Here is an 11,485-nt window from a genome sequence, read left to right on the forward strand (position 1 = left end):
ATCCTTGAGGTCCCTTCCAACCCTGGCCATTCTGTGATTCTGTGAAGGATAATCTGACATTGACTGGAATCAGAACTGCACGTTTCCTCTTTACAGGTGCCAGGCCCCACCCTAAACCTATAAATATGGCTGAAAATATGCCCTCATTACATATAACTTTGATCAGCAGTGCCCAGTAGGATCTAGTAGGATCTAAGAGGGCACTTAGTGAATCAGACTGTTTCAAAAACAATGCCTTCATTGCCTGGTCAACTGATCTGCTTTGGCTACAGAGCCGAATGCAAGCATGTGCTCATCTCCAGCACCTGTTTAAGGTCTCTAGCATCACTGGAGGCTTTGCAGTGCCTGGGCCCCCTTGGACCCCTGAAGACAGCTGTCTGCACTGTTAATCTGGCCATTGCCCTTCTCTTCTCCACTTACATGGATGATGGTGTCTCCATTGAGTTCGGTCACGGATTTCAGACCCTTCAAGTTAGCAACCAGTTTGTTGTTACCTTCCATGTTAACAATACACTGGTAAGAAGGGAAGAGACAAAGGCGTTAATGTTAGCACTGCTCACCTCCTGCATTTTGTCCTTCTCCTTCTGTACTGAGATGCTACTATCTCCTGTGAAACTGTGGGGAGCAAGCTGCTCCCCGGTGATTTTGCTTTCCCAAGAGGAGGAGGGATTGTTGTGCTGGTGATGACCGCAACACAGCAAGAGTATGGGTGTTTACTTTGGGCTCTGCAAGCCTCTTTGAAAGAGATACAATTTTTCTGGAAAGGTCTCAGCTGAATTGGTATGTCTGTTGAGTTTCTGCCCCCCAGGAACTACATGTCTATAAAGGCTTCAGACAGCACTGACACCCTCAGGGCAGCCTTGATTGATTGTTGAAATTACTCAGAGAAATAACACAGCAAAATCAATTTCTGTTCACCTGTTTGTCCATCTGCACAACATCTTCATCTGCCCTCAAGCTGCTGATTTATGGAAGGTAAAACTCTTTTTGTAACCCCTGGTTTCTGTTCATGGGTCTTCAGGGATGCTAGAAACCACACAAGGCAAGTACTACTCTCAGAGCCCAGCTCACTGGGGCATTTCTTCAGTTATCATTCCTCCTGCTTTCAAAAGTCCCTGCAGTGTCATCTTCTCCCAGTGTGGAGCTGAGATGCAATATTTGCCAGTGGTGCCATCTTGACATTTCATGAATCATTGAAAAGTGTTGTCCAGGAACTGGAGCTGACCAAGTTTCCAGAGTCATAAATCCTCACCTTGTCAAATCATCTCACCCACCGTAAACAGCAGCAGTACAAAAGGCTGGCAGGCAAGCTAACAGCCTCTGGGACTTAAAAGGACAGGTTTATTGGTTTATGATTCATTGGTTGACTTTCTTGTGCTACCTTTAAGTCAACAAAATGAAGGAGGAGTATGGTTTTTTTGCAGCATAACAAAGTAAACCTCTTTTCACTTCAAACTTTTCAGACAGAAAGGTTTGCAGTCAGAAGAATTTACCAAAGCCTCTCTATCCTCCTTTTCCAAAGTGGCTATTAAAATATTGGCTTTCTATATTTCCAATAAAATAGCTTTAAAAATGCAGAGCTTCATCTGCAGAGATGCTGAGAGGGGAGGATGTATGGTGCCTTGTAGAAGCAGAGGGGAGGTGGAAACCCAGAGAGCCAGGCTCTGAGTTTGTCAGAAGGTCACACAGCAGTGCACTGTCACTTTCAGAAATTTATTTTTAAGACATTTGCAGAGGGTCTACAAGGAGCAGGGCAGTGAGTGTCACACCTGCAGGCTTGGTTTCAGCAATTAAACCCTTTGTATGCATTAAATCACACATGCAAACTGCAAGAGGCAGAATCGGTCTGGGGAATTATCCAGCTCTTGCCCCCTTCATCTAACACTTTAGATTTAATACCCTTGATGTGGTTATTCCCTTTGGCCCATGTGAAGGGGGATGACTGGAACGGAACAGGTTGCCCAGAGGTGTGGTGGTTGCCTTATCCTAGGAGACATTTAAGGTCAGGCTGGACAGGGCTCTGAGCACTCTGATCTGGCTGTAGGTGTCCCTGTTCATTGCAGGGGAGTTGGGCTGGATAGCCTTTAAGTATCCCTTCTGACTCAAATGATTCCATAAATGTATGCATCTATGAGATGCAATGTCCCTCAACCCCTCAGCTTGGACAGAGCGGGATCTGAAGTCTCACCTTGGCCTTCTCTCCTGTCAGCGTTTCTATCTCACATTCCTCCCCAATGGTGAACTCATTGACCATTACTTTGGAGCCAGTAGTCACAGTAATCTTGAACTTATTCCCATTTTGCACAATTTCTGAGACACTCTTGATGTCCTTACCCTTCTGGATCTGATCATCAGGAAGCCCTGTGCAGAAACAAGAGATGTTAGAAGGACATTGGAGCCATCACTGGGTGGACTCCTGCTGCCTAATGAACGCAATGGAATCTGAGGACACACAGCTTGGAGGATTTCTACTCTATTGTGGAACAGCTTCTCAAGGATGGCAGTTCCTCAATGGCCACAAGGCTTCAGTGGGAAGGAGTAATAACATATAATGTCCTCCTGGGTTCTGTGTGGGAACTAGAGTTCTCCCTTGTTCAAGGAAGTTGTCTAGAAGTAGAATAGCTATCTCACCAGCCAAGAAAGAAGTTTTCCTTCCCTCACTGAAAAGCAAGCAGAGAAAATGGGATAAATCGAGGAAGAAGGAGGAAACTTTTTTTTTTCTTTTTCATGAGATTCAGGGTCTCTCAGAACCAGATCACTAAAGTCTTCCCCCAAACCATGAAGTTGATCTGGCAGACAGAGCCCCTCCTGCACAAAGCTATGCAGAGGTGGTGCAGCCCCTCCTAAATCCCTGCTGGAAATCGAGCCAGCCACATTCATCACTAAGCATTTAGACAACCTGACTATTTTTCTGATGAATGGTAGAATCTGGAGCTGTGCAGTGGTGAGCAGTGTCCTGCTTACTCTGATGTTTCACAATCTGATGGGACAGATCTACAACTGTCTGAAGCTAGCCAGGTCCTGCTGGCTTAGCACGTGTTGCAGCACCCGGCCTGCTGGGACTGCTGGAACTCTCTTGCAAGCTGTAAAATTACACCCAGCATTGCCTGACCTCAGGCCATCAGTGAGAGTGACGCTTTCCCTTCTATTTTGAGGCCATATCTCCATGCACACTTATTTAGAAAACAACAACTGCAGAGTAACAGACAGAAATAGGAAATCTGACAGATTGCTTTCAGTCTACATCAGCAGCACATCAACACAGTTGGGCTATTCCAAATATCAGCGGAAACTGCTGAGGCAAAGTAGCACAGAATGCACCCAGGCACTTACCAAGGGCTTTCATGAAAGGCTCGAAGTTTTCGTGGGACTGGAGCTCGTACTTTCCAGTGAAGCTCATGATGGAAGGCTTTTGTTGCTCCCAACACAAGAGAAGATGCCTTGCTGGTATGCACAGCTTGGTTTTATAAGGACCTTTTGCCCTAAAGTTGGTCAGAGGTAAGATGATGTAATTCCTTTATTGCCACGTTCAAACATTAACATAAAACTGGGCAATGGTCAGTGATAAATTGCTCTACAACTTAGAAACCTCGATTTACAATGCAGGGGCAGAGAAAGTCCCATGTTTTATGGTGGGAGCAACGTGGCATCCATAAACAAACAGTAAAAAAACCCAAAGAATTGCAAAAAGGTTAATTATAAACGGAACAAGACAATTAATCTAATCAGCTTACGGTCTGAACGTGTGCATCTGAAAGAGGAGAAAGTGGGGAGAGATGATGATGTCCCTTGGAAACGGTACCAGTGGGGTTTCTGGTTTGTGCATGCTGGGTCTTCAGCATGGGCACGAATAGTCATGGCTGTGTGCTGGCAGGATTAGCTCACTCCCTCCTGCAGATGCTTCATGGTTCTTTGTAAGTGTGGTTTTTGGTGTAACCCAGATGTAGCACAATTCACAAAACCATCATTGTCCCCTAAGGAAAAACAGGACTCAAATTTAAATTCTAGCAGCCCAGCCTGAAGTTCATGCTCCATCACTATGACCTTGGCTTCAGAAAGAGCTTTCACATAGATGGATGGATTGGTGGCACCAGTGATCAATCAACCAAAGCTGTTACCAGAGGCCAATACTAAAATCCTTTTCCTCTCCTTTCCCTAAAGAAGACACAGTAACTTGTGAAGGAACTTATGAGTTCAGCCCTTGGAGCTGCATTTCTCTCAAATCCTGCATCAGAAGCAAGACCAGCAGCAGCTCTTCGCTGGGCTCAGTTCCTCCCCTCAAGGCTGAGCTTAGTGCTTGGGCTCCAATCCCAACACTGTCCCCATGGAACGTCCCCAAGCATGGCCAAGCATCCCAGGTTGCTGCACAGCTTCCAAACACTTATTCTGAGGGTTCAGACACCCAAGGTTCAGCTTCTTCATCTCATCTCTTCTGTCCCTGTTGACATCTCCCAAAATTATCAATTTTTTTGCCACTTTTCATCCAAATGCCTTCTCCTCTTCATGAGTCTTTCATTCTGCCTTCTCACTGCATGTTTGGCCTTTTTGTGGTGGTATGAGAGTGACGCTGCCAGATGCCCAGTTCTCACTTATTTACATGTGCAAGCTGGAGTGAATGTGTGTCTGCCAAGTCTGTGGAGACGGAGCTTCCTCAGGTAACCCCAGCCATGTGCAGTGCAGTGACTGCATCTGAGCTGATGTGTAGTTGAGCCAAAAGAGAGAAATACAAGAGGAGTATTCCAGGGCTGCTTATCTCTCTCCAGCCTCTTCAGAAGAAGCCTATGTGAACAGGGTGTTTCTAAACATTTCATTTTAGGGAAGATGAACCCAACCTTAGGAGCTGGAAGGGGCATCTGATGTCCCCAGCTCCAAGGAAGCTTGACAGTGCAGATGTCCCAGACCCATACTTTCCCTGGGAGACCCACATCAGCTTGAAATGAAACACAACCACCAAGACTAAAACAGCAAATGGGACCAGAGCTCGAGAAAGGATCTAGAAAAGCCCACCAGGTTTTGTCCCACAGAATTTTATATGACCGTCATGCCTAATCTGGGTGGCTGAGTTACGTAGAAGTACACAACATAAGACCAACAGAACACTTGTAGACAAAATAAAGAGGTTTTATTTTTGATCATTGATATTTTTAAGTAATTTATAATAACAAGTATTCAAGTGTTATAATAACAAGTATTCCTGATTGCATTTCCAGCCTTGACTGCAGTAATCTATAGTCCACATCTCTCCAAGACTGCAGTTGGGAGCGTATTGACATATCTCATATTAACGGAGGAGATGATACCTGTAGAAGACAGCTTACATTTGAAGTGGGGTGAATTCTCATACAAGTGGCCATTTCTCCCAACTACCATCAGAGTCTTGAACAGTTACATTCTCTTTCTTTCATTTGGTGGGAGATGTCCAGACTATATGAACTGAATGAATTCCCAGGGGGACTTATCACTTAATTTCCTGTGGTTTTCTATTTCCCCTACTAAAGAAATGCTAAAGTTCTTAGAAAAAAGCAGAAGAAGAAAGAAGAAACCTTTACTGAATTAAATTTGGCCAGGGTAATTATTACCTAGGCAGGCTTGCTAAGTAAACGGCAGGTGAGATAAACTTAATCTCAGTAGCAAAGTTCAGAATATTTGTACATCTCTCCACCAGAATATGGGATATTTTAAAACATGAGATCTCTAATTTTCCAGAGACGTGGAAAAGCACCTGATCAGCACAAGGCTGAGTCTATTAGGCATGTCATTAAAACTCAGTTCATAGCCTAAATCTTGGATTTGGTTTGTAGAAAGAGAAAAAGCAAGGACCATTTTCAAGTATTATTGAGGAGGCTATGTCTTGTGGAAAGCCATCAGGTACTTAGTTGTTTAACTTGCTTTGAAGATAATGCGTAGACTCTAGAAACTTGTCTGAAAAAAGGACACAAGTGTCTCATCTCCCTTTCCTCATCTGGATCAAAGATAAAGATACGCAAAACTTCTCAGCTCCCTCCTAGGCATGGAGGTATCCAAATTCTCTGTGTCCCAAGGTGATGAATCACAGAAATGCCAGTTGGGAGCAACCTCCGAAAGGCTCTGTTTTAACCTCTTGCTCAAAGCAAGATCATCACCAAAAGGAACAAAACAAGGGACCTCAGCCACTCCTCATGTCTTGCCCTCTAGACCCTCCACCACCTATGTAGTCCTCTTTTGTATTCCCTCTAATAGTTTTTTGTCCTTCTTATGTTCTGGTGCCCAAACCTGCACACACTGCTTGAGTGAGGCTGCACCAGGCAAAGCAGAGCAGGACAATCCTTTCTGTCACCTGGCAGTGCTGGGCCTGCTTCACCCCAGGGTGCAGTTGACTGGTGACTCTTGTATCATCTGCCATAACCATACAGCTGCCCTTGAAGCAGCTGCAAGCTTTTATCACCTTCCTTCAAGCCCTTCCTCGGATTCCCATTCTCAGCTCCCATGAACTGTGAACATTTTCACACGTTGTCTGCCAGGGCACTGGAAAAACCCCCTCTTAATGCACTGCTTCTTGGTGACCTGGACGTTATGGTGCATCTCAGGGATCCTGCAGGAAAAATCCTTCTCTGCCTACTCCAGTTTGAGCCATAGTTCTAATTTAAGATTTTGTTGATTGAATCACAGCTTCCTGTCATGCAAGCCCAGTTGGGTATCCCAAAACCCACAGCCATTCAAAGGGGTTGGTAACAATCTCATCAGCTATGGTTTCCCAAGTGGGTTTCCCTCTATTTGAAGCCATATTATTCCTTTGATCATCTCTATTTCTGTTGTGCTTGCACCTGGGAACTTGATCTGCTGCTCAGTTTTCTCATCTTTGGTTCACTTGTTTTTTATTTCAAGAACAAAGGTTTCTTTAAGTTGGCCACATGGCTGCATTGCTTCAAAAGTTTGGACAGGACAGGAAAAGATGCTTCTGCTGCAGTTAATTCTCTGTCCTTATATCCACAAAGCTTTCATTGGGTTGCATTACCAAGACAGCACTAAGATTAAATGTGGCACCTTTCCCAGCTTTCTCTCTTTCTAAAGTTGTCTTGATGGTCTAATGGAATCAGGACCAGGCTGGCTGGCTCCAGGCTGTACCTTTCAAGTTGTAGTGGTGCAAGCACCAGTTCATATTGTTTTAGATTAGATAAGTCAGTATCAGAGCCTCGATAAGACTGCTGAAAGTGATGGTTTGCACAAAGCACCACCGCTTGATAAAACTTCCTATTAATGCTGAAGTAAAGAGAAGGAAGCCTTTGGCCCTTGTCATCAGCCATGTCCTCTTCAGACCTTTGCTCCAAAGGAAGCAAAGGCCCAGCATTTCTTCTTCAAGAGTAAGGCAAAGATTTCCATGGATAGCATGAAACCTATCTTAGCTTTGCTTGCCAATGGTCACCTGGGTGGCATAGCTTAGAGAAGAGCTGACTACTGCTGTTGGTACCTGTAGGGATGGGGCTGTCCTTCATCCCACCTCTTAGTTTATAGAGTGCCAAGGGACTGAAACTGAAAATTATGCTCACTGCTTATGGAGCAGTTTTACGTCAGTCATGAAAAGAAAACACTGAGAGAGAAATGGAGTGATTAGCCATTAGTGAGGATGATGATCTGGAAGAGCCAGTGAGCATTTAAATGAAGGAAAATGCCTTTCATTTCATCCCACCTCACATTTGCAGTGCATATGTCTCTGTATGATCTGAGTGTATGAATAGCCCCTAGAACACAGTGTGGATAAGCCAACCTTCATCTGACCAAGTGGAGAATTGCATGTTGGGAGGCAAAGAGTGGCAACATCAGAGTGCCTACAGGTGATCGGGTGAACTCCTGGAGGTACACCTGGTTGTCACTTTGAGATGATGCTCACCTCTCCACCTGGTTCATGCTTTCCTTGATCCTGATTTATCAAGGAGAATGGCACATTTAATGACTGCTCACAGTGAATGGCTGCAAATTAGTCAGGCAGAGTTTCTCAGGCCCGTACAGTCAGGAGGAGGAACCTGTGTGTCTGTGTGCCCTGCCAATTGCACGTGAGTCCTGATGTACAACTCATTTCTAACCTTAATTTTTCTATGAGTTTATGATTCTGTGTGCACTATATTGATGCCTCTGTCCTTGAAATGGCTCTGTCAGAGCAGTTTACTTTGTGTCCCACACCCATGATATCTAAAGGAGCTTCACACACTGTGGTGATCCTCACTGGTATCTGCACTTATGTCTTCACGCTGCAGAATGAATGCACAATGGTAAAGGTTTTTCTGTCTTGCTCTGAGCCAAACACAGAACCACAGTATATATTTAAAACAAATGTAAACAAACAAACCCCCATGACCTCCCCTAGCAAATAGTGCTCTTCAAATGAGGAAAGCAAAGACACAAAAATAATGTACAAACGAGGCTGAAGCATGACGCTGCTGTGAGGTTGTGTGTGGTCTGACAGCATCCAAATTTCAGCAGGTTCATGGCTAGGGGGACACTCCGTGAGAAATAACCATGGTGCTCGCAAGGTCACAGCTTCAGGCAAAGTCCAAAATTCAAAGAATCATAGAATCATAGAATCATAGAATGGCCTGGGTTGAAAGGGACCACAATGATCATCTAGTTTCAGTGCCACTGCTACATGCAGGGTCACCAACCACCAGACCAGGCTGCCCAGAGCCACATCCAGCCTGGCCTTGAATGCCTCCAGGGATGGGGCATCCACAACCTCTCTGGACAACCTATTCCAGTGAATTGCCACCATGCAGTCCTATTTTGTGCTTCTGCCACATTTACTTTATTCACAGTACCTCCATAAGCATAGGTATCCATGCTTTATACATGATGAAGTGCACTGAGACTGAGAAACTTTCCCAAAGTCACCTGGGAAAGCTGATAAAGAAAAAGCGCTGTAGCTGTGCACCTACCACAGCACTTTCCTTATCTTCATTCCTCTTCTTGCCTGGAGGGCAGTGATAGAACCAACATCCTACGTGACTGCAGTTTTTGAGAGAAAATTTGGCCTGCATGTTCAATGCAACCTTTGGCTGAGTTGGACTGGGTTGCACAACCTTCTCTAGGAAAGAGCATTTTCGGTGTCTCCTCATGGAACTGACCATTGCGCAACCCCATCCTCACACTCCCTTCCTGTTCTACTGCTACAGTTGGGTTCTGCACTTTGATCCACAAGACCCAAACCACAACATGGACGTCCTTGAGCCTATTGTAAAACACTTCATGGCAGGGAAGTGCCACACCTACCCATGGTGAAAGGGTCGACATGCTGGCAGCTCATTGCACTGTAAAACCACCATGGGTGTGGGGGGAAAAGTGTATGCTTACACATTTGTACGCTGGAACAGAAGCTGTTACATGGAGAATTCCTATCTCATGTCAGGTGAGACAGCTACAATATAGAGTCGTAAATTTCAGATGTAGAAAAAGGGGAAAAGAACTAAATTCACCTCAACACCTTCCAATACTTGAAGGGAGCATATAAACAGGAGGGGGAACGGCTGTTAACGAGGGTGAATAGAGATAGGATAAGGGGGAATGGTTTTAAAATTAGGCAGGGGAGGTTTAGGTTAGATATTAGGAGGAAGTTTTTCCCCCAGAGGGTGGTGAAGCACTGGAACAGGTTGCCCAAGGAGGCTGTGGATGCCCCATCCCTGGAGGCATTCAAGGCCAGGCTGGATGTGGCTCTGGGCAGCCTGGTCTGCTGGTTGGTGACCCTGCACATAGCAGGGGGTTGGAACTGGATGATCATTGTGGTCCTTTTCAACCCAGGCATTCTGTGTTTCTATGATTCTATGATTCTATGATTCTACGATTCTATGAAGAAAGGAGCAGCTTCTTGCACAATGATTCATTTGTAATTGTACTTTTTTTGTCTCATATCTCCTTGACCTGAGGCTGGAAGAAATGTATCTGATATCAAACTTACCCATGCAGTTGCAGACAATCTGCAGTCTTTTCTGTCCTTCCTGCCACTGAACCCAAACCTCAACACACATTAGTGAGAATAGCAGAAATGAATTATTTTGATTTTTGGCCCAAACCTTACAGGTTCTATCTGAAAACTCCTTGCTTCCTCTGACAGTTCACAATTCTGTGTCTGAGAGGGGGGACATACTCTGTACAGGGCAGTAAGCATTGTGTCATTGTGGTTTACTGATTTTTTTTAATAAATTCAACACTTTCTGGTCCTGGTTGTGAGTTGGAGTATTTCCATGTGTCCTTTTCTGAGTCTCACCCTGGGTGTAGGCTCCTGAGACCACTGAGAAGAGAGTGTGCTGAATGGAGGGTGATAAACCCCTGGAACCTTCAAGGAGAAGATGGGGTAAAGATATAGGACATCCTTACACCACAGTGAGCCCCTGTATTGGCCACCCAGCTCCATAGTTTGGCCTCCTGCTGCAGGACATCTCCTGTTCTCCTCTTCCTCGGCTGTAAAACAGAGCCCTTTGGAGAGGCGTTCCTTTCTGCTGCCAGAAATCCCGGCTAAGCACACACTGCTTGGGTGCACTGAGGGTGAAGGGCACTGAGGAAGGGTGGGAACAACCAGGACAAGGCTGCGTTTGAGCATCTCCTCCTTGTGTGCGAGGCTTTGCTGCCATCCAGTGATGCATCCGTGCTCTGCAGCTCTGCCGGGCCTGGGGGTGCTTTGCAGGAGGTATGGAAAAGGCACCCAAACCCATCTCTCACTGCTGCATATGCCTTTCTGCTTTCCCTTGTGAGGCTGAGGAAATCCAGTTCAGGGAGATGGAAACTGATGCAACGTTACTAAAAAAGGTGACACAGTAGCCTTAGCTGGTGCCTGCAAACAGCTGATCTCTGTCAGGTCCAAAGAGCAGCTGAGCAGCCATGAAGTGCTCAGGACAGACAGAGTCCAAGTCCAAAAACACGGAGGCACTTGGCATGAGCAGGCCGTTTCATTTCCCAGCTCTTGATCCGTTGCTACAGCTGATTATTAATCTCATTATTAATTAATCTCATGCTGCTAATTCCCGCATGGGAAGAGAATGCATGGAGGCATAAAAAATCTGGTGGTGGTAGAAGAGGTGAGGACCCATCAGGGTGACTCTGCAGGGCTGTAGCATCTTGTCAAGATGATCAGATGCATATTGATAGAATTGAATTGCATTATATTGCTAATAAAAACTATCAGTTTGTGTGGGTTTCTTCCTCCTGCTCACAATGTGCTCTGCCTCTGCATGAATCCCAAATTCATCACGCTGCTCTGAGAGAAGGGAGACATCAGTGTAGAGGAGGCAAACGACGTTAGTATAGCTCTCTGTTTTTCCTTTATTGGTCTGATTTCACTGCCCTGCTTGGAGATGTTGTCTTCTGTCAGCTGCTGAAGGAGCACAACGAGAGAAGGAAAGCTGGTAAACAAGGGATTAATAACTAACCTGAGGGTGTATGGAAGGCTCGTTTGCCTTCCAAAAATACACAGAGAATTAAAAACACACGGGCCCAAAACCACCTGCTTACACCCTGCGGCACT

The 11,485-nt window shown here is 45.3% G+C and overlaps 1 protein-coding gene across 1 annotated transcript; it reads right to left on the reverse strand.

Moving 5' to 3' along the window:
- Positions 1–309: 309 nt before the first annotated feature.
- FABP1 (fatty acid binding protein 1) lies at positions 310–3,489 on the reverse strand. Its single transcript, XM_010710589.2, has 3 exons — positions 3,334–3,489; positions 2,189–2,361; positions 310–513 (listed from the first exon to the last, which is right to left on the reverse strand). The coding sequence occupies exons 1-3, from the start codon at positions 3,398–3,400 to the stop codon at positions 325–327; spliced, it is 429 nt and encodes a 142-aa protein (XP_010708891.1). The 5' UTR covers positions 3,401–3,489; the 3' UTR covers positions 310–324.
- Between the last annotated feature and the right edge of the window lie 7,996 nt (positions 3,490–11,485).

The sequence above is a fragment of the Meleagris gallopavo genome, chromosome 4 (genome assembly GCF_000146605.3).
Source record: "Meleagris gallopavo isolate NT-WF06-2002-E0010 breed Aviagen turkey brand Nicholas breeding stock chromosome 4, Turkey_5.1, whole genome shotgun sequence".
Lineage (NCBI taxonomy): Eukaryota > Metazoa > Chordata > Aves > Galliformes > Phasianidae > Meleagris > Meleagris gallopavo.